Source organism: Lethenteron reissneri, chromosome 4 (assembly GCF_015708825.2).
Source record: "Lethenteron reissneri isolate LAM-NWPU_2019-01 chromosome 4, ASM1570882v1, whole genome shotgun sequence".
NCBI lineage: Eukaryota > Metazoa > Chordata > Hyperoartia > Petromyzontiformes > Petromyzontidae > Lethenteron > Lethenteron reissneri.
The window spans coordinates 798075-820864 of record NC_083782.1 but is presented as its reverse complement, the minus strand read 5'-3'; the positions used below and the strand labels follow the sequence as shown (position 1 = coordinate 820864).

Genomic DNA, 22790 nt, shown 5'->3' with positions numbered 1-22790 from the left:
TAGAGTATCCGGTTGCTATAAATTTCCATGTGATAAGCCACTTAGTTAGCTATCATTTGTGGCCAAGTCGCTTCTGATAAAGAGCTATATAGCTCAGTGGCTCTTACCTGGTAAAATAAAAATAGTTTAGTAACAGTTTTAAGAGTGCCTTATGATTATAACTCGTTATTATATCACACCCTGTATAATCAGTTGGGTTTTTAGATATCGTTCTTTGTGATTCATTGTCAATAATGACGATTATCGCATTCAGTTAACTAATCTTGGACAGTAATAATTAGCTCTGCATAACACTTCAACGTTATCAAAGTCAATTGAATGTTCTTGTTGGCAAGCATGCTCTGCCACTGCTGACAGTTGTGTTTGTGAGCATTTAATGTTCCTTTGGTGTTCTTTTAGTCTTAGAGAATCAATTGAAATTGAGAAGAATTCAAATAATTTTAATCGCTGTGATAGCTATAGACTCAGCGCAGCCTGGAAGTGTATTATTAAGTAATACACAACACATATTGCAATTCCTTACAGGTGAGTCACATGCTAAGTGGCTGATTACTGATCTATTACATAATTGCATACACCTCCGCCTCTGATCTCCAATCCTGATGGGGTTCAACAAGGATGACGTCATCCTGCACTATTTAAGACCGGAAGCAGATGGATGGCTTCACTATTCTGGCAAATCGGCCAAAGATGCTGGATGTAATTTTCAGCGAACCGTCGTACTCAAATTGTAACTGTTATGGATCCATTTTTCAACACACCGGTGGGCTAAAGTCGTGAAATATTTGTCTTTTGTCAACGTGACACATTGTTTGCTGATTGGCTGTGTCAGGTGGTGAAGGGTTGCGACACATTTATAAATAACGCGATCTAATCCAAAAACTTTTATTATGAGGAAAGTTTTAATGTAATGTATACGAGTGATTTATGTACAACTGTAATGATAGAGTTTGTAATTTAATACATTTTTCATGAGAAAATAAAAATTTAAGAAAAGTAGCCCTAATCACGATGTGATAATATTTTTTTAAACTAACTCTACGACGATTGTGGACGTTACATCGCGTGGTGGGTCATAGTATCATCCCGGTAACTCTGATATTTAGTCTCTATCAACATTATTCCTTCATAAATTTACTTATTTACAATTCTAAAGTGAATAACTTCATGATGAGGGAAACATTTATCTTTGCTCGTGCAAGAGTCTGGTGCGGCTTATCTGTATTGGTGGTACGGAGCAAGTGGTGGGAATGTTCTGGTACAGGAGAACTCCTCTTATATGTGACCCTATTATTCACAAATCCTGTTTTCCGTGGGAGTTGTAGAGTTCGTGAAAATGCATATTATCCGCAGCCCTATTCTTATTCATAATAAAAGTAATTTTGGGCTAGAGCGCGTAAATACAAATGTGTCCGTTAACCAACCATCCGACACAGCCAATCAGTAAGGTTTGACACAAAAGCAAAACGTGCCCATTGGTTACTACTTATTTGCCATCTTCCACGACTTTTCCCATGAATCAACGTGAGACGGCGTCTTATTATCCGCACTGCTTTTCCAGATAAGAGGAGATGCACGACAAATTAGTGTGCTGCCAAAGTAAGGCATTTGCATTGATCACATGGGGACACAAATAGACTTGCAAATACACAGGGACACATACAATGTGTGTTGTCAGCATTCCCATCCAGAATTTATCCCCCATCCTAGCATCTTGAGTCTGGGCTGAAGATGATTTACCGTTGCTACTACACCTGATCGTTTGAATTGTTTTGTTTTACAGTTGAGTAACCTCAAGAAGATTTTGAATGCCCTTCTCAGCTACTACAGCGAGGTCAGATCTGTCACCAAAAAACTCCCCTCTTCCCTCGCTCCACGCATCCCCTTGCTGAGTTCCCGCTTTGTACTCGGCACGCTCACTCACGATGCATCGCAAAGTGCCTTCAGTCCATTGGCCCAAATCTAAATTGAATATATTTAAAAAAATTATTCTTACACCTGAGATTTTGGGCATTTATCGTGAGTCTTAAGATGTGATGTTAATTGATGTCCCGTTACACTCCTGATAAGCAGCCCAGTGTACACCTGCTCAGTAACAGTACTTATAATCGGTGTGTGGGCCAGTATCGAGGGCCTATTATGTTTATTTGTACTAGTGACATAATGTGTGCTCACCGATGTTGATGTATTTGTGCGTGTGCTGCAGGCCGCTCACTGATATCCATGTACACGTTTGAGCATGTGCTGCCACTACACTCAATGTGTCCTTACAGTATACCGAGCCTGGCACAAGCACTGCCACTGAGTAGTGATTGGCGCCTGTTGTGTCCTGCTTGACTTAGGTCCGTGCATACGTGTGCATTGCAGGTCGTGGGCCAGCCAGTGGCACAAGATGCCGTGCCAGATGTGTGCCTGATGGCAGAGCATGGACACCGGGGAGAGACTGGCAAGGCCCTTCAGCTCATCCTTGGCTGTGCTGTTAACTGTGACAAGAAGGAGGGTGAGTCTGAATAGTCTTTCAATACGATAATCATTTGCTATCCTGGCAAGCTCTAGACTAGTTATTCTCGGTATTTTTTTAACTGCAGATTTGTGATGGACTGGACTTGTAAGAGTGTGGTGGTAACAGATGTTCTGGAGTTCTGTGGATCACTTTTAACCCTAAAATGTTTTTTGCGGACTACTGTCCAGTAAAATCTGGTCTTTTGTGAAACAAATTGTAATATTTTCAGCGGTTCTGTAGACCACTTCCCGAGGTTTTGTGGATCCACCAGGGAGTGGTCTGTGGACCACAGGTTGGGAACCACTGCTCTAAATAATAATAACAATAAAGGGTATGGAGCGGTGACGCGTGACAAGACGTCATAGGTGTCTGTGACGTCCCGAATCGACATGTGATGGCTTGGCTGATGAGGATTCCACGGTGGCATTGTCATCGTCAATTTTGAAGCTACTCACCCTGATCGCCATTGCATTGACTGCAGGACCATGTTGTGTGATGGTGGCGTACACATCTTAGCTCTCAGTAAAATAAATACTGCAACTTACAAATGTCAACATTAATTTTTATGCACATTATTATAAATTTTGTCTTGATTTGAGGCTTTCGTGACTGCAGGAATCCATACTCTTTGGTTCTTTCGGTAAAGTAACGTAGGTATAAAATAAAATAAATCACGACATTTCAATCGCAACACAAGCGGTCGTCCTCAGGCGGAAAAAATATAATCCAGCAGTGGAACTGTTGAACCAGCGAGAGAGCAGTTACAACAAGAGGTTATATATGTGGTAGCGAATGTTTTAATTGAGAAATTTGAGACCGATGCCATCCAGACATCCACCCTACGTCCTTCCTTGTGGAAGAGATACGTAGATGACACGTTCGTCATCTGCCCACATGGCCTGCCAGCACTAAACCAATTTCTCAACCACATCAATTTTATACACCCGTCTATCAAATTCACCATGGAAGTGGAAAAGGATGGCAAGCTTCCATTCCTGGATGTTTTGATCGAGAAGAGACCTGATGGCTCGCTGGGACATTCGGTCTACAGGAAAGCCACCCACACGGATGCCTATCTAAAGCCTGACTCCCACCACCATCCAGCCCAGAAGTATTCCCTTATCAAAACACTACACCATAGGGCCCGTTACATCTCCGACCAGCACCACCTAGCTAGTGAGTTGGAGCACGTACACCAAGCCCTCAGGATGAACGGAAACTCGGACCATACAATCCGCAAAGCTGCCTCCCCAGCCATGGGGAGACAACCTTCTGAGGATCCAACCAAAACCATCACTTTACCATACATAGCAGGGGTTACCAAAAAGATTTCCAAAATCTTAAACAAACACAAGATCCAGGTTTGTTTCAACACAGTACATAAAAAATAAACATAATAAAATAATTCTCACGACGTTTCGGCCACAACGCAAGTAGCCGTCCTCAGGTGGAGAACAGGTCTGTCGAGGAGTCTGAATGACAAGCCCCAGGCTTGGAGCGACTATTTAAGCTGGGATGGAGGGGCGAAGAGTGCCTTGACAAAATAATTTGCATATCAAGAGGAATTTAGCATATTTTTGGGAAATGCAGATAGTGTAAGACTAAAAGAACACCAGAGAAATATTAAACTATCACAAACACAACTGTCGGCAGTAGCAGAACATGCATGCCAACAGGGACACTCAATTGATTTTGACAACGTGGAAGTGTTGTGTAAAACTAGTTACTACTGGCAAAGACTAATTAGAGAATCGATTGAAATTGAGAGAAACAGAAATAACTTTAATCGCTCAGACAGCTACAGGCTTAGTGCGGCCTGGAAGCGTATTATTAAATAAGATACATTACAATTACTTATAAGGGAAACCACTAACTGATTACTAATGTAGCATAATCACAATAAAACACATTCCAAATGATTACTAATCTACAACTCGCATCGTAACAATAGCCTGATTACTAATCTAGTATATAATTACAATCACTCCCCCCTTGAATCTTTGCACCTGATGAGTTAATGAGTTAATGATGACGTCACCCTGCTGCTGCTCTATATAAGAACGGGAGACACAGGAGAGCCTCACCATTCTGGCGAATTGCCCGATGATGCTGGTTGCAATTACCAGCGAAACGTCGTACTCAAATTGTAAATGTTGTGGCTTCAACACACCGGTGGGCTAAAGCAGTGAACTATTTGTCTTTGTCAACGTGACACATTTTTACTGATTGGCCGTGTCGGGTGGTGGAGGGTTACGACACATTTATAAATAAACGCGATCTAAACCCAAAAACGTTGATTATGAAATGCAGATATGCGATTAGTACTACTTGTGAAATGCGTAGGAGGTTTGGCGAGGGGTTTAAAGTCATTATGCCCGTGCATTATGCAGGATTAGCAGCATTAAAGGGAGGGGATAGGGGTAGCATTAATAAAGGGAAGGTTCCAAGAACACAGGATGAGATGTTACTATCCTTTGTGCAAGCACTTCCAAGAGTTCATGAACAGCGAGCCTGGTGAAATTTGGGGAGCGCATCGTCAGTAGTGTACCTTTGGTTCCTAGGGTGTTTCGGCCTTTCATACTATACACCCTCCCCAAAGGTGGCCAGCGACAGGGTGATCAATCCTACGCTTGCGTCCCATTCCCAATTAGTCATAGGAGTTGCCTTGTTGTTGATAGCCAACATCCCATGGGACTATGCATGGCAGGGGCGTCCTCCTCCCTGAGTCAAGCATTGTTGACTGCATACCTCCTGGCCCTCTCACTTCGGGGCCCAGCTGGGGTCTTTCCTCTTCATCCAGAGCCACTGACTGCTGCCTTCTGCAGCCTCCGATACAGCTCTGATTGCCGAACGCTGGCTCTGTCCCTTAATTCCCAGGTCTCTAAGCAGTCTGGTTGTAGATGTTGCCACAAAACCTCTGCAGCCCACCTCCACTGGTCGGACTTCTGTGTTCCAGCCATGATGCCGTGCTTCGGCAGCTAGATCGGCATAGCGCAGATGTTTTCGCTCATAAGCCTCATCTACTGAGTCCTCCCAGGGTACTGTGAGCTCGATGATGAAGACCTTCTTGAGCGAATGGGACCAGAGCACCATGTCAGGTCTTAGGGTGGTGGTTGCGATCTCCGGAGGAAACACAAGTTGCCGGCCAATGTCAGCTAGCATTTTCCAGTCGCGGGCCAAGCGCAGCTGGTCTCGCTCTAATGGTGTAGAGCCGCTCTTCGGTGGTTTAGCCCCTTCGCGGACAAAGGTCGTCCGTAAGGGGTGTGATGCTGCTGGGGGTGGTAGGGAGTTGATGGCAGCTCGCTTGTCCTCCAGGGCGGACGCAAGGTTTTTTAATTACTTGGTTGTGACGCCAATTGTAGCGCCTTTGGGTGAGGATTGTTTTACACCCTGTGAGAATGTGCCTGAGGTTGGCTGGCATAGAACAGAGGGCACAGTCCGGATCTTCACCATACCATTGGTGAAGATTAACTGGTGTTGGAAGGACGTCATATGTTGCTCTGATGGAAAAGCTCAACCGCCTCGCTTCCATGGCCCACAGATCCTTCCAGCTGATCTTCCTCTTCTCCACACTGTCCCATCGAGTCCACTGTCCCTGTTTGGCAAGAGAGACTGCCTTGGCCCACCTTGCAGCCTCCTCCTGATGGCGTTCTTCCTGCACTACCATCTTCCGCCACTCTGGTGCTGTGGCCTTACTCCAAGCAGCACGGCTAGTTAGCCCAAGGCCTCCTCTCCCTTGCTGAACATGACCCACAATGTCAGCATGTCTGAGGGCTGCTGTTGCCTCCTGGACTGCTTTTCCTGGCCTCCATTTGCGCCCAGTTGCCAAGGTCGGCGCGTTGTTGCTCACCACTGGGTCTCGAGATTCATTCAGTGTCATCTGGAGCCTGGTTTTTGCACACTTGAATTCCTCTGTTAGACTGGTGAGGGGCAGCTTGAGGACACCATCTCCATAGAGGCCTATGGTGGTAAGGCATCGTGGAACTCCGAGCCACTTCTTTAAGTAGCTCGTGACTCCTCTTTCCATCTTCTCCACTGTTGAGATTGGAACCTCATACACTGCTAGGGGCCACAACACCCGTGGTAGGAGACCAAACTGCAGACACCAGGCCTTTAACTTTCCAGGTAGCTGGGTGTTGTCGATGGACTGTAGGCTACTACTGATGTCTTTGCGCAGCTGTTGCACCTGGTCTTTGTCCTTCAGGCTTGCATCATACCACCTTCCAAGGCTTTTTACCGGCTGCTCAGACACTGTTGGGATTTTGTCATCTCTGATGAAGAATTTGAGGTCAGAGAGTACTCCCTTCACAATCGAGATGCTGCGTGACTTGGATGGTTTATTCTTCATACGGGCCCAGCTGATGTTCTCCTCGAGTTTTCTGAGCAGTCTCCTGGTGCATGGGACAGTGGTGGTCAATGTTGTAATGTCGTCCATGTAGGCTCTGAGTGGAGGGAGGCGGAAACCAGAGTCGACTCGCTGTCCACCAGCAACCCATTTTGAGGATCTGATGATAACCTCCATTGCCATTATGAATGCCAACAGAGAAATGGTGCATCCCGCCATTATACCTACATTCAGGCACTGCCATGAGGTGGTGAACTCTGAGGTGGTGAAGCAGAACTGCAGATCCTGGAAGTACGACTTCACCAGGGTTGTGATGGTGTCCGGTATGTGGAAAAATCTGAAGGCAGACCACAGGAATTCATGGGGCACAGAGCCAAATGCATTGGCGAGGTCGAGGAAGACTACATGGAGGTCCCTTTTCTCCACCTTGGCCATTGGGATTTGGTGCCAGATCATGCTGGAATGTTCCAAGCAGCCAGAGAACCCTGATATCCCTGCCTTCTGTACAGATGTATCGACGTACGCATTCCTTTGCAGGTACTCGGCCATCCTCTGGGCAATGACCCTAAAGAAGATTTTACCCTCGACATTCAGTAAGGAGATTGGGCGGAATTGGCTGATGTTCACTGCATCCTTCTCCTTAGGGATCAGGACCCCGCCTGCCCTACGCCACACTTTGGGTATTATCTTCTTTTGCCAAGCTGTTCTCATAAGCCTCCAGAGGAACCTCAGGACGTCTGGTGCGTTCTTATACACTTTGTACGGGACTCCATTTGGCCCCGGGGCTGATGCTGTTCTTGCCCGTCGAACTGTGTTTTCCACCTCTTTCCATGTCGGAGGGCTGGTCTCAATATGATGTTCCGGGGGTTCAATGGGTGGGATATCTGATGGAATGGCCAAATGTTCATGTCGCTTTGAGTCAAAGTTTGTTGTTCATCAGGTGCTCCTCTAGGTCTTTCTTTGTTGTTTTTAGAGCTCCACTTTTTTCCTTCGTAAAGAGACTTTTAAGGAACTTGAAGGGATCTTTATAGAATCGAGTTCTAGTTTGTTCTTTCTTCCTTCTGCGTTTCCGTAGGTTCTCTGCTCTACGGAGGGATGCCAACCGGGTTTTGATGTCAGCCTGAAGTGCCTCTATGCCCTCCTTTTCCACTTCCGAGGCCTTCTTCCACTGTTTCTTAAGCTGTCTCCTTTCTTGAACGAGGCGCTTGATTTCTTGTTGCCTCCTGGAAACTGGTGGGGTTGGAACCTGTCTTCCGCCTTTTGCCTTTTGCACTCCAAAGCTTTCTGCCCCGTACTCATAAATGATGTCCCCCATCCTCTACAACTTCTTCTCCACTGTGCCTCGAAGTTTCTCGAGGGTCAAGGTAAGGTCAGTATTCACTGTTTCCCACAACTTCTTGTCACTGGCGCCAGGCCACTTCACATACGTTCTGTGCCCTGGTAGTCTCCTCTCGACTGCAGGTCTGGGAGGCTGGGTGAGTTCCACTTCTGTTGTTGGTTCCACCTCAGTTGTTACTTCGGTGCTTGAGTTTACGTCCTCCATGACAGTGGTACTGATGCACTGCAAACTATGGTTTGCGTCCAGTTGCTGTGCTTCATTCGACTGATTTGATCGCTTTCGCAGAAAGTAATCAATGCGAGGCCTCTGTCTCTCTTTACCCAAACACCCCTTCTTCCCCTGGTGGATCCTCAACCCATGGTGTGATGTAACTTTCCTCCAACCACAGACACATACCTGCATCTGTTTGTGGTCCGCTGTTGCAGTGGAACTTGTGACAGTTGCTGTGGTGTTCTCTTGTGCTGTGCTCTCATTACTCGTAGTCGTTTCCGGTCCAGTCGTTACCATGTTGTCAGCCGATGAATCATCTTCCGCCCAAAATCCATGATTTAATCCCATCTTTAAAGGATGTGATTCCTGACATGCAATACCCTGGTGTCTACAAACTGAGTTGTGGTTGTGGCAGCAGTTACATTGGGGAAATGAAACGACATGTCTTGGACCGCATTCGTGAACACAAGGCAGATCTGAAACACGGTAGGACCAATACCTCTGCCGTTGCCGATCATTGTTTTAACGCTGTGGGCTCACAGGAAATAGATTTTTCCAAGATGGAGGTACTCTACAAACCTACCGGCTACCTTCAGAGATTTGTTCATGAAGCCATCCAGATATATAAACACATACTCAACTTCAACCGAGAAGATAGGTACAAACTGAGCAATCATTGGAAGGACGTTATTAACCTGGTAAAGTCTTAACTGACTGTGATGTTTCCATCCTACCTGCCTATGTCAGCTGTTATTTCCGACGCTCTATGCCTTTGTCTTAGATCTCTCACATGTCCTTTGGATTGCACTCTCATGCTCGCATGTCCTTTGGATTGCACTCTCATGTTCACATGTCCTTTGGATTGCACTCTCATGCTCACATGTCCTTTGGATTGCACTCTCATGTTGACATCCTTTGGATTGCACTCTCATGGTGCTAATCTCTCATTAACACTGCTGTTAAATTTCGATTTAAAGCTTTCGTGACTGCAGGGATTCATCTTCTTGGTTCTTTCGGTAAAGTCACGTAGAATGGAAATAATAAAATAATAAAAATAAACATAATAAAATAATTCTCACGACGTTTCGGCCACAACGCAAGTAGCTGTCCTCAGGTGGAGAACAGGTCTGTCGAGGAGTCTGAATGACAAGCCCCAGGCTTGGAGCGACTATTTAAGCTGGGATGGAGGGGCGAAGAGCGCCTTGACAAAATAATTTGCATATCAAGAGGAATTTCGCATATTTTTGGGAAATGCAGATATGCGATTAGTACTACTTGTGAAATGCGTAGGAGGTTTGGCGAGGGGTTTAAAGTCATTATGCCCGTGCATTATGCAGGATTAGCAGCATCAAAGGGAGGGGATAGGGGTAGCATTAATAAAGGGAAGGAGTGTTAATAGTATGTAGCTGCAGTAACTAAACCACCACGTAAACAACTAAAGTATAAACTACATAGTATCATCAGTATACAAAATATACTCTACAATAAGCTGAGTTACTAACAGTAAGTAATACATTACAATTCTATGTCGCAAAATATATAATATGCTACCATCTAAACTTTATTCTCTTACCACACAAGTCTACACCATACTATATACTGCCATAGACAAACCCAACATTAAATTATATACTGTATTGCTATACACCACCTTATACTTTGTAATATTACACTATGTATTATTCTACCCACCCTAATGTATATCATACTGCTGTATATTCACTATACAATTACGATACTATATATTACTTTGTAGATAGTTTTAAGCATTACAATTTTATACTATTTATTATTATACAATCCGCTATACACTGTGTTGTATCTATGCCCTGTTTTTCAAAAATTTATATTAAGAATAATTTAAAAAAAATGTTTTTTTATCTATATATATATATTTTTGTAAAATTAAATAATGAAAACAGCCCCTACTCCTCACAAACACACGCGGAATCTGTGAAACGGGGAGGGCCATTAAACGACAAGACTTCAGAGCACAGAGAGGTCAGAGACATCCAGATGGACAAAAGGTCGATGGCCTAACCTTACCAAGACGTCTGGAGATGCACAGATAAGGTGCAGAGCAGAGAAACACAACTGTTGCAACTCGCGTTTTCTTTAACGTTTTCCTTAACGAAAAGTAGAAACTTAACAAAAAGAATTAACCAGCAAACAATAGGGGCTTGTTATTAGATATTCCCTTATATTACTCGTATTCACCGCATATATATATTATTTTGTATTGTATGTTTCTATCTACATGACCTTCCTAAAAACTAAAGAATACGAATTCCAGAAAGCCTAAGTGGAAACTTAGTTACACTTAACCTCAGGACATTAAAATATAACTCAGAATAAAACACCAATCCCTGGAAACAAACGCATAACCAAACTTGGCAAAGCCTCAAAATAATGATGTAACGAGGATCATTACAAATATTCATTAAACATAGACCGAATAATAACCACGATATACTAAGACCGAGGGAACTCATAAGAAATATCAAGAATAAATGTAACACACAGGACCACATAAATGTATTGCAAAAATCTCCTCAGCCACCTTTGTCTCCAACGGTCCGGCACAAACAGATGGCCCCATAAATACTTAGGGGGTTAGAAAGGGTCGCGAGGGGGGGGTCTGTGCTGACATTCCGAGGGCGCCTGTTTTCTTGTTTGTTTTCCTCTCGCAAGAGACGCGGAGAGAGGAGAGGGTGTTCACGTTTTGAGTTTTAAGCACAAGCGCACATCACGAATGAGCAGTCTGGTTCGAGTCGCGCTCAGTCTCGCAACTCGGCTTGCGACGCGGCGTTGTGACGGGGCTCGCAAGGGAGCTGGGGCAGATCGTGCCTCGAGGAGAGATAGGACGACGAGGGGTCGTTAGAGTGACAGTCTGAGAGCAGTCTGGTTCGAGTCGCGCTCAGTCTTGCAACTCGGCTTGCGACCCGGCGTTGCGACGGGGCTCGCAAGGGAGCTGGGGCGAGTCGTGCCTCGAGAAGAGATGGAACGAGGAGGGGTCGTTCGAGTCGCAGAAGTCTGAGTTCAGCCTAGGTCGAGGCTGGGTTTCAGCCATGCTCCGGCTGGCGGAGCATCGTGAGGGAGCAAACGCCGATACCGATGGCAGGTGTCGCTTCTCGCAGAACGAAGTGGCGAGGTGTGGTTAAGTGCGAGTGAAGCTGGCAGCTGCACGAACAAAGGAAAGCACGGAGAAGAGAGAGTGACGAGTGACAACAAGCGATCAACCTGTAGAAAGGGTGGAAATCGCCAAGCGTCGACCAAGCGAGCATCGAAAAGGACGAGCAGCAGCGGATGAGCAACAAGAGCCATCGTTCATCGCCAGAGCGCTCCAAGCCGGTGAGCGCGCACAGCCGCGTCGTCCAGAGCCTGAGCCAACACAGCCTGAAGTAAGGACGAGTGCCCGTGTTAAGTTGGCAGCGATCAAGGAGAGAGCGACAGCAGCAGCACGACCCGGGCGTCACCGAGCGTCGTGCCGACTCAACAATCATCCAGCAGTGGAGAAGCCTGGAGCTGCCACCAAGAGAGAGAGAGCACCATCGAATGCGCCGTGTGTTTGATACACACACACACCGACCAACACCCAGTGAGAACAGACAAGCCGTCCAGCAGCGACGACGATATCATCGCACACCGCCGAAGGCGAGCATCGTGCCGACTCAACAATCATCCAGCAGTGGAGAAGCCTGGAGCTGCCACCAAGAGAGAGAGAGAGAGAGCGCCATCGAATGCGCCGTGTGTTTGATACACACACACACCGACCAACACCAAGTGAGAACAGACAAGACGTCCAGCAGCGACGACGGAATCATCGCGCACCCTGTCGGCGAGGGTCGTGCCAACGCCGCTCAATCCAGCAGTGGAGAAAGGGAGAGAGCACGGGCTCGCTGCGGCCACGCCTAAGCGAGAGGAACTTCTCTGGCTACTGGTTGTATCCTCCCCCACCCCACAAGCTCCGACACAGCGCCCTGCCTCTGCTTAAAATATTAATTTTACAAGGGGACAACGCACACACAACACGCACACGAATAAGACTTTCAAAAAGTTATCTTTGTGTTTCAAAAAGGGTTGCCATTTCAAGGTGGTGCGTTCAATATCAACTGATCGTGCAAAGCAGTTGCTACCGTAGAGTTACATGAATAAGAAATGTTTGAGTCATTTGTTTTCGTTAATTGCATAATCTTGCCGATGAATCTATTGACGTATGCTTTTGCCTTTGCATATTAGAGTGTCATGTTTGTTTAGAATTAAAATTGCTTAACACCAAGTGTTCGAGTGCTTCTTTCCTAGTCCATGAAAAACTGTCTTATTCATAAGAACTGTTACCTGCGATGAGATATGAATTTGGAGACCTAACATAACTTTAACACACTAAGATAATCAGTAAATGTTTAATCATAGATAATCGTTTTATCCCGATTGATACAACTCTGGATAACGACGCTAAGCCTAATTATCATAACTGCACACATTAACATAATCACAAGCATTCGCATAAATTACTATGATTATCTCTGCGATTATCATAATTTATGCATATAACTACATAAATTACCATAATTTATGTGATGTACGCATTTTTTTTCATTTCATTAATTTTTATTATTTTCATCAAAATTTCATAATCCGACATATACAACATAATGGGGGCTTGTCCGGGATTTCTCGCAGACAGTGTTTTGCATGTGTAGGGGTGTTAGAGTGAGAGCCTGTTATGCATGGCAGCTTATGGCAAACAAACACATTAGGCGGGGCTACGTGAGTGCACGGGGAGGTGCTCTCTACGACGTCCGCACCAGGCACCCTGGGGGGGCTGATTCGGAGTTATGATCCCCCGGGGCCCCACCCCTCAGCGGGGGGGTTGGGTATAAAAGGGGATGTATCGGAGGGCTCGGGAGTTATGTTAAGCTAACCAGTGAAGACTGAAGACGTCTTAGCTAGAGCCCTGGACTCCCTTGGTTCGCCGTCCTTATCAGGGCCGAACAGGACCGAGCCAGCGGCGTGGTCCCGAGATCCAGAGCCGGTGCTCTTGTCAGAGCTGGTCTGGGACTCAGGGTACCGGGCCCGACTTACCAGTGTCGGGCCAGATAACCTCCCCTAGCCCGTTAGAGGAGGACTAGGAGGCAGGCTAGAAGTAGCTAGCGCGTGTATCCCCAGCTAGCCGGGTGAGGGGGCCGACACCCCCTCTAGTGTTGTATGCCACAACCGTGCTGTGTGAAATAAACCCGTGTGCCTCCAACTCCGGCGTCCAAGGATGAAGGAACGAATCACTACGTGTTAACCAGAGTATTGTGATCCAACATTGCCTTGTGATTGTGAACGGGCGTAAAACAAACAAAAAACGCCCTCTGAGGCGAAACTCCAGAATAGCAGGTTGGAACAAATACAGTGGGATTAAGATAATGTCATATCGAACCGATTGCATCCTGTGATAAATGGTGTTAGAGATACGCACTCTGAATCGGAACAGAATAGCTCGAGTCAAACTGACTACACTCTGTGAGATAATTGTTTTATATGCACTCTGAAAGGGAATGTCAAAGTAGCTCCTGCCACACTTGAGATGCTAGGATTAAGGATAATTTTTGAATGGATTGCGGAATACTGGGAACTCGTATTAAAACGTACCGACCGATCTGCTACAAAGCAGGACAGTCAGAGAGACATATGGGAAGGGAGCTGTATCGATAACACAAACACACCCCGAGGGAAACTAATTGACTCGATAAAATGTAACGAAGGCGAACACGATGCAAAAACTGCAGAGAAGGCAGGACGGGACTGATGCCTTCCCACACAGGCATACAGACAGGGATTGTGGAATGAGGAAAATTTCGGAAAGGAAACGGGAGAGAAATCGTCTCTAATAAACAAGGAAAAATGTCCTCACACCCTCGTGAGGGAGGAGAAATCAGTGCTCACGATACCAGCGAAACTCACAGACGTTGAGCCACAGAATAAATACGAAAGTAGCAGTACATCACACCCTTGGGTCCGTGGACATAGTCCAGGGACAGATCCCACAAAAATTATGGGTATCGAACAAAATATCCTTGACAAAGAAAATCACTCACAATTCGAGAGAAGGGATGGAGAGATACAGATGCAAATAAAAACATGTGGGACTGACAACTTCACAGCTATAGGGAGGCAAAATGTTAAAGTAAAGTCGCCAGGATATGCTTCACTAAGGGCAGAGGCAAAAACTGCAGGAAAATGGCAACACGCCCGACACAGCACAGATCAAAGTGACAGCTTGTCTGATGATAACTCGTCTGCCGATGACTCTGACGACGACCAACTTTATGAATACTCGTTCAACAGTAAAACCCTTAAATTGATGGACAAAGCTCTCGTCAGAATTCCCAATTTTGACCCACACAACAAGAACATGGATATACACACACACATCGCAACAGTAGAAGAGGAGGCAATGATTAGAGGTCTGAGGAGACGGGAAGAGAAAGCAAGTCTGTTGAAAAGGAGTTCACATGGAGAATCTATACCATGGGTAAAGTCGCTACCATACAAGGTTCGAAATGATTTCGAACAACTGACCCTGGCAGTGATTCGGAAGTCTGGAGAATATTCGACACTCACTGAGGGGTTTTATGCTGTAAAATCGATGACCCAGGGCATGGATCAGGATCCGCGAGATTACCTCCTCCGATTTAAAAGAGCGTATTACGCAGGCGATGTGAATCGGTACAACGAAGGGGACCATATGTTCAAAATTATGTTTTTTTAATCCTTGAGCCCAGAGATTACAGAAAGTGTGAGAATGGTTTTAAACCCAGAAACAGCCTCCTTACACCGCATAGAGAGCAAGGCGTACATGGCATGGTTATACAGAGCTAAGAATCATAATTCGGATCCAGAACACAGGGAGAGGGATAATGAACCCAGCCTCTCAGAGAGAAATAAAAATCACCGAGCAGTCCAACAATGCAGAGAGGAGCGAACACGCACGCACATATGGCAAAATAACCCAGAGAGAGGTTGGCACACGAATGAGAGCGGCACAAAGCCGAACATTCAGGAGAATCGCAGAATGTTGAGGCCAAGGGCAGAATCATATCAGCAACCCCATGCCCCGACATACGCAAGGTAAAAATTACACACACAGATGGCGAGATAACCATCTAGCGGGATGGTGGCACACAGACTGCGGAGGTACGGAGGCAAACATTCAGGAGGTTCGCAGGATGGGAGGTCAAACACAATCGGTCCAATTCCGACCGATTTCCCCACCGGCTATACCAGGGGGGAATAGAGAAACAAATAATAAGGAAAAACAACTTGGCTTGACGGAGACATGAAATGCGGCAGAAATACGTGATGAACCACCTACAGTAATTGAGAGCAAGCTGCCCATACGCGCCCCACCCGCTGAGTTGAAACTAAATCCGGGGCTCATTGGAAAATGCAAGCAGGCTGCAAGTGACAGGGCGGACAAATACCGCCACGATCGGGAAGCGTTAAATGCATACGATACGGTAGGAAACGCGAGCATTGCTCCCGTAAATGACGCGCAGATCGAATGCAAGGACAGGACTGCATTGAAGTGTGATCGGACGGTGGATAACAGACAGCAGAGACAAAGAGGACAACCAGAGCGCACAGGAAAAACAGTGCAGCACGTCGCAGGAGCGCGCGATGGTGGTGCAGGGAGATGGAACACAGAGACACGCCCTGAGGAATGTAGGCGTGAGCCTTTGAATGGAAAACATCCCAATGAAACCAAATATTACATGGATCGGAGTGCTAAAATGGAGACGAATGTTCATGACATATCGGGAATGGTGTTGGAATCTAGCACACTCGTAAAAACAAAGAGGGCAACATTATGAGGCACGGAATTGAATCGACACATTGACTCGGCAAATGTGCTTGTAATCGCAGAGAGTGCAAGTGCCACTGAAAACAAAGTGCCAAAGTTGGTTGTGTGCGCGAGTTCTGGTTATGTGCAACACAATTTCACACCACACACTCCCACGACGCGAGAGAGTGATAGAGGAAATTACAAAAACGAACCTGAAAACCGTGATCGAAAGATCAAAGCGATAAGCACTATGAACCAAGTTAATGATGTTGGGAGATTGCATGAAAAGTAAAGGATTACTCTAAAATATCTGGCCATGAGAATATTGTTAATGGACAGGAAAAAGCTATAGACGAACCAAGTCTGAAGGACAATGCATGGGAAGCAGCATGTCCACATAAAACCAGAAGTGGCAAACCAGATGATAATAACTTGGTAAATATATTGCAAGGAGGCAATAGGAGGAAAATAACGCATAAATGCGTTCGAAACCTCTACCTTGCGTTTCCCAGGAACTAAAAAATAATTTTAATAAAAAATGTAATCAAAATTTTTTTGCATAAAATTTTTTTTTTTTACAGTAGTTATGATGGATAAGAACCGATGTAACATGTGGTATCGATGTTTAACATTTTGTTTTCTTTTCTTTGCTTATTTCAAATGTAACCATGCTAAGATTGTGATACGACGCGCGCGTTGTAAGGAGTAACAGCCGAAACACGAGGGCGGCTGATGGGTTCATAACAAAAAAAAGGGCATTTACTTTGTTTGAAAATTCGCCAGTGGCCAAATCGACCCCTGATAATTTTCAAAAGGGCGGATTGTTGTATCTATGCCCTGTTTTTCAAAAATTAATATTAAGAATAATAAAAAAAAATGTTTTTTTATCTATATATTTTTTAAATTAAATAATGAAAACAGCCTCTACTCCTCACAAACACACGAGGAATCTGTGAAACGGGGAGGGCCATTAAACGACAAGACTTCAGAGCACAGAGAGGTCAGAGACATCCAGATGGACAAAAGGTCGATGGCCTAACCTTCCCAAGACATCTGGAGATGCACAGATAAGGTGCAGAGCAGAGAAACACAACTGTTGTAACTCGCGTTTTATTTAACGTTTTCCTTAACGAAAAGTAGAAACTCAACAAAAATAATTAACCAGCAAACAATAGGGGCTTGTTATTAGATATTCCCTTATATTACTCGTATTCTCTGCATATATATTATTTTGTATTGTATGTTTGTATCTACATGACCTTCCTAAAAACTAAAGAATACGAATTCCATAAAGCTTAAGTGGAAACTTAGTTACACTTAACCTCAGGACATTATAATATAACTCAGAATAAAACACCAATCCCTGGAAACAAACGCATAACCAAACTTGGCAAAGCCTCAAAATAATGATGTAACGAGGATCATTACGAATATTCATTAAACATAGACCGAATAATAACCACGATATACTAAGACCGAGGGAACTCATAAGAAATATCAAGAATAAATGTAACACACAGGACCACATAAATGTATTGCAAAAATCTCCTCAGCCACCTTTGTCTCCACCGGTCCGGCACAAACAGATGGCCCCATAAATACTTAGGGGGTTAGAAAGGGTCGCGAGGGGGGGGTCTGTGCTGACATTCCGAGGGCGCCTGTTTTTTTGTTTGTTTTCCTCTCGCAAGAGACGCGGAGAGAGGAGAGGGTGTTCACGTTTTGAGTTTTAAGCACAAGCGCACATCACGAATGAGCGGTCTGGTTCGAGTCGCGCTCAGTCTCGCAACTCGGCTTGCGACGCGGCGTTGCGATGGGGCTCGCAAGGGAGCTGGGGCAGATCGTGCCTCGAGGAGAGATGGGACGACGAGGGGTCGTTAGAGTGACAGTCTGAGAGCAGTCTGGTTCGAGTCGCGCTCAGTCTTGCAACTCGGCTTGCGACGCGGCGTTGCGACGGGGCTCGCAAGGGAGCTGGGGCGAGTCGTGCCTCGAGAAGAGATGGAACGAGGAGAGGTCGTTCGAGTCGCAGAAGTCTGAGTTCAGCCTAGGTCGAGGCTGGGTTTCAGCCGTGCTCCGGCTGGCGGAGCGTCGTGAGGGAGCAAACGCCGATACCGATGGCAGGTGTCGCTTCTCGCAGAACGAAGTGGCGAGGTGTGGTTAAGTGCGAGTGAAGCTGGCAGCTGCACGAACAAAGGAAAGCACGGAGAAGAGAGAGTGACGAGTGACAACAAGCGATCAACCTGTAGAAAGGGCGGAAATCGCCAAGTGTCGACCAAGCGAGCATCGAAAAGGACGAGCAGCAGCGGATGAGCAACAAGAGCCATCGTTCATCGCCAGAGCGCTCCAAGCCGGTGAGCGCGCACAGCTGCGTCGTCCAGAGCCTGAGCCAACACAGCCTGAAGTAAGGGCGAGTGTTTGTGTGAAGTTGGCAGCGATCAAGGAGAGAGCGACAGCAGCAGCACGACCCGGGCATCACCGAGCGTCGTGCCGACTCAACAATCATCCAGCAGTGGAGAAGCCTGGAGCTGCCACCAAGAGAGAGAGAGCGCCATCGAATGCGCCGTGTGTTTGATACACACACACACCGACCAACACCCAGTGAGAACAGACAAGACGTCCAGCAGCGACGACGATATCATCGCACACCGCCGAAGGCGAGCATCGTGCCGACTCAACAATCATCCAGCAGTGGAGAAGCCTGGAGCTGCCACCAAAAGAGAGAGAGCGCCATCGAATGCGCCGTGTGTTTGATACACGCACACACCGACCAACACGCAGTGAGAACAGACAAGACGTCCAGCAGCGACGACGGAATCATCGCGCACCACGTCGGCGAGCGTCGTGCCAACGCCGCTCAATCCAGCAGTGGAGAAAGGGAGAGAGCACGGGCTCGCTGCGGCCACGCCCAAGCGAGAGGAACTTCTCTGGCTACTGGTTGTATTCTCCCCCACCCCACAAGCTCCGACACAGCGCCCTGCCTCTGCTTAAAATATTAATTTTACAAGGGGACAACGCACACACAACACGCACATGAATAAGACTTTCAAAAAGTTATCTTTGTGTTTCAAAAAGGGTTGCCATTTCAAGGTGGTGCGTTCAATATCAACTGATCGTGCAAAGCATTTGCTGCCGTCGAGTTACATGAATAAGAAATGTTTGAGTCATTTATTTTCGTTAATTGTATGATCTTGCTGATGAATCTATTGACGTATGCTTTTTTTGCCTTTGCATATTAGAGTGTCATGTTTGTTTAGAATTAAAATTGCTTAACACCAAGTGTTCGAGTGCTTCTTTCCCAGTCCATGCAAAACTGTCTTATTCATAAGAACTGTTACCTGCGATGAGATATGAATTTGGAGACCTAACATAACATTAACACACTAAGATAATCAGTAAATGTTTAATCAAAGATAATCGTTTTATCCCGATTGATACAACTCTGGATAACGAAGCTAAGCCTAATTATCATAACTGCACACATTAACATAATCGCAAGCATTTGCACAAATTACTACGAGTATCTCCGCGATTATCATAATTTATGCATATAACTGCATAAATTAACATAATTTATGTGATTTACGCAATTTTTACATTTCATTAATTTTTATTATTTTTATCAAAATTTCATAATCCGACATATGCAACGAAATATGTAAATGGGAGAGTAGTGGGAGGAGACTTGCAGCGGAGCAAAGAATCCATTCCCTGCGGAGAATACAATGCCAGTGAGTGGAACGCGGTCTGAAAGTCACCGTAAACGTGAACACAATCAGTTAAGATCCGAAATGGTTTATTACGTCCTTCCAATGATTGCTGAGCCAGAATCCATCTTCTCGGTTGAAATTGTCTCTGTGTTTGTATATGTGGATCACCATAAGAACAAATCTCTCATGGTAGCCAGATGGCTTGCAGAGAACCTCTGTCTTGGAGAAGTCAATATCCTGTTAGCCCACTGAATTGTAACAGTGATCTGCCACGGCTGAGGTGTTTGTCCTACCATGTTTCAAGTCTGCTTTATGTTCACGGATGCGGTCCGAGACATGTCGTTTGGTTTCTCCAATGTAACTGCTACCACAGAGGAAACTTAGTTTGTAGACGCCAGGGTACTGTATGTCTGGAACCACATCTTTTACAGACGGGACCAGATCACGGATTTTATGTACTGTGTTGAATCGGACCTGGATCTTGTGTTTTATCAGGATTTTGGAGATCTTTTTTGTGACCCCAGCAATGTAGGGTAAGGTGATGGTCTTGAAAGGCTCCTCAACAGGATCCTTCTTGATGGTTGGAGTGATGGCTTTGCAGATTGTGTAGTCGGAGTAACCATTAGCCTTAAGAGCTTGGCGTACGTGTTTGAGTTCACTGGCAATGTGTTCCTGGTCGGAGATGCATTGGGCTCTATGGTATAGAGTCTTGATGAGGGAATTCTTCTGGGATGGATGGTGGTGGGAATCCGGTTTTAGGTAAGCATCCGTATGGGTGGCTTTCCTTTAGACAGAGTGGCTCATTGAACCATCAGGTCTCCTTTTAATTAGGACATCCAAAAAGGGTAGCTTGCCATCTTTTTCGACTTCCATGGTGAATCTGATGGCTGGGTGTATGGAATTGATGTGGTCGAGGAATTGGTCTAGAGCAGGCCGGCCATGTGGCCAGATGACAAAAGTGTCATCTACGTACGGGTGTAGAGTGGCAGTCTGGATGGCGTCAGTCTCAAATTTCTCCATGAAAACGTTGGCTACAACCGGAGATAGGGGGGAGCCCATTGGGGTGCCCTCAGTTTGTTTGTAGAAAGTTCCATTCCAGGTGAAGTATGTATTGGTTAAGCAGTGTCTCACCAGGGGGGTACCCCCGTATTCAGTCCTTGATGAACCAATTTTTCAATGATTGCGATGGTGTCAGGTACAGGTACTTTGGTGAATAAGGAAACCACATCAAAACTGACAAGCAGGTCGTCTGGGGACAGGGAAATCCCCTTGATTGTCGATACCAGGTTGATAGTAGAGACAATGGGACGAAGAGGTGTATCTTTTTTATGTATCTTTGGCAAGCCGTATAATTTTGGTGGCCTGGCTGCAGAAGGTTTCAACGAGAACTGTTTGGTTTGATCAATTAATGCGGTTGAATCAGAAATGATTTTGTTGGTTTTAAATGACGAGGCTGTTGGTGGGGTCTCTTTTTATTTTTGTATAGCTTCCATCGTTGAGTAGTTCTTGAATTGTATTGTTGTATTCTATTTTGTCCATGATGACAGTGGCATTGCCTTTGTTGGCTGAGAGGATGACAATGTCATCCCTCTTTTTTAATTGCTAATTCAAAACGCTCATCTTTGCTGATGTTCCTAGCTGGCATCTTAGCGGTTTTTAGGGTTGCAGAGATTTCAGATCTTGTTACGTCTGCAGCGATGTGACTCAGGCCCCTTGAGAGCCACATCTACTCGGGCAGTAGATGTGGCTCTCAAGGGCCTGAATCACATCGCTCCTCACACACACACACACGGGGGAATTTTTATTCATTCATGAATACATTTCTCACGCACACATTGAACTTTAAAAGGACTTTCACTGGTGTGGGAGAATAAATTTAAAAAAAGAGAGAAGTCTTGAGATTCAGACAGAATGACGGCCCCGATGCCGATTGATAAGCGACGAAGGGAGGGAGGTGGCAGTGAATTCCAGATGATGGGAGCTTCGAGAGAGAAGCGATGTTCATGTTTTTCAGAGTGGTTGTATACGATAAAATCAAACTGTCAATATAGATTTGTGTGTCCATATTGTCCCCAACCTCCCAATCCATGTGTCTTCTGCAGAGCACATTCAAACCATCATGACCCTGCAAGAGTCTGTTCAGCACGTGGTGATGGCTGCGATCCAGGAGGTACTGTGTGCATGTCGCGTCCCAATGGTCAGTTGCCTAAAAGGCTGAGACATGATGGCAAATGTGGTGGCAATTTTACAAATCAATTATATTTTCTCGATTGCGTTGAACTCTGTTATTGAATTGAGAAGGTGAGTAGCCACGTGGTGTAGTGGTTATCAAGTGTAGTGAGTCCAACTGAGTCACAGACGTTGTTCCTTTTAGAGGCAACACATTTATTTGTAACACGTAACAAGGGGTAACTGGCCCTTCACCAGATACAGTCTAGGGTGGTGACCACTCAGCTAACCACTCTATACAGAGGAGTTACTGCTACGAAGAGTCGGGTCCCTACTCGGTTCCGCGACCATGTGTTTGCCTTGTAGACGTAGAGCTTCCAGCTTGAGATGTAGGGCTTCAGCTGGTGGACGTGGAGCTTCAGCTTGTAGAATGCAGCGAGCCTGGTCTCTCTCAGGGACCCGCCTTATATCTCCCTACAGTCGGGGCTGCTCCGCCCTTGGCCCCGCCTGCCTTCTGGAGCCTTCTAGCTCCCTCTCGAGAGCTCTCCCTGGATACGTGATCACCCCCTAGTCCCCCCACCTGGGGGCCTCTCTATAGACACTCTAGATCACGTGTCTGCAGGGTCAACCAGAGTGCCATGGCCTGAGGCAACCCTGCCCTTGGGCTGACACTCCCGCTCCCCCTC

The 22790-nt window shown here is 45.9% G+C and overlaps 1 protein-coding gene across 1 annotated transcript in view; it reads left to right on the top strand.

Moving 5' to 3' along the window:
• LOC133348798 (protein Hook homolog 3-like) overlaps positions 1–22790 on the top strand; it is an 84862-nt gene that overhangs the window by 5249 nt on the left and 56823 nt on the right. The window contains exons 4-6 of the mRNA XM_061561810.1: positions 1784–1834; positions 2368–2500; positions 22038–22105. Of these exons, the coding sequence (XP_061417794.1) occupies positions 1784–1834; positions 2368–2500; positions 22038–22105 (252 nt within the window). The remainder of the gene's footprint in view (positions 1–1783; positions 1835–2367; positions 2501–22037; positions 22106–22790) is intronic.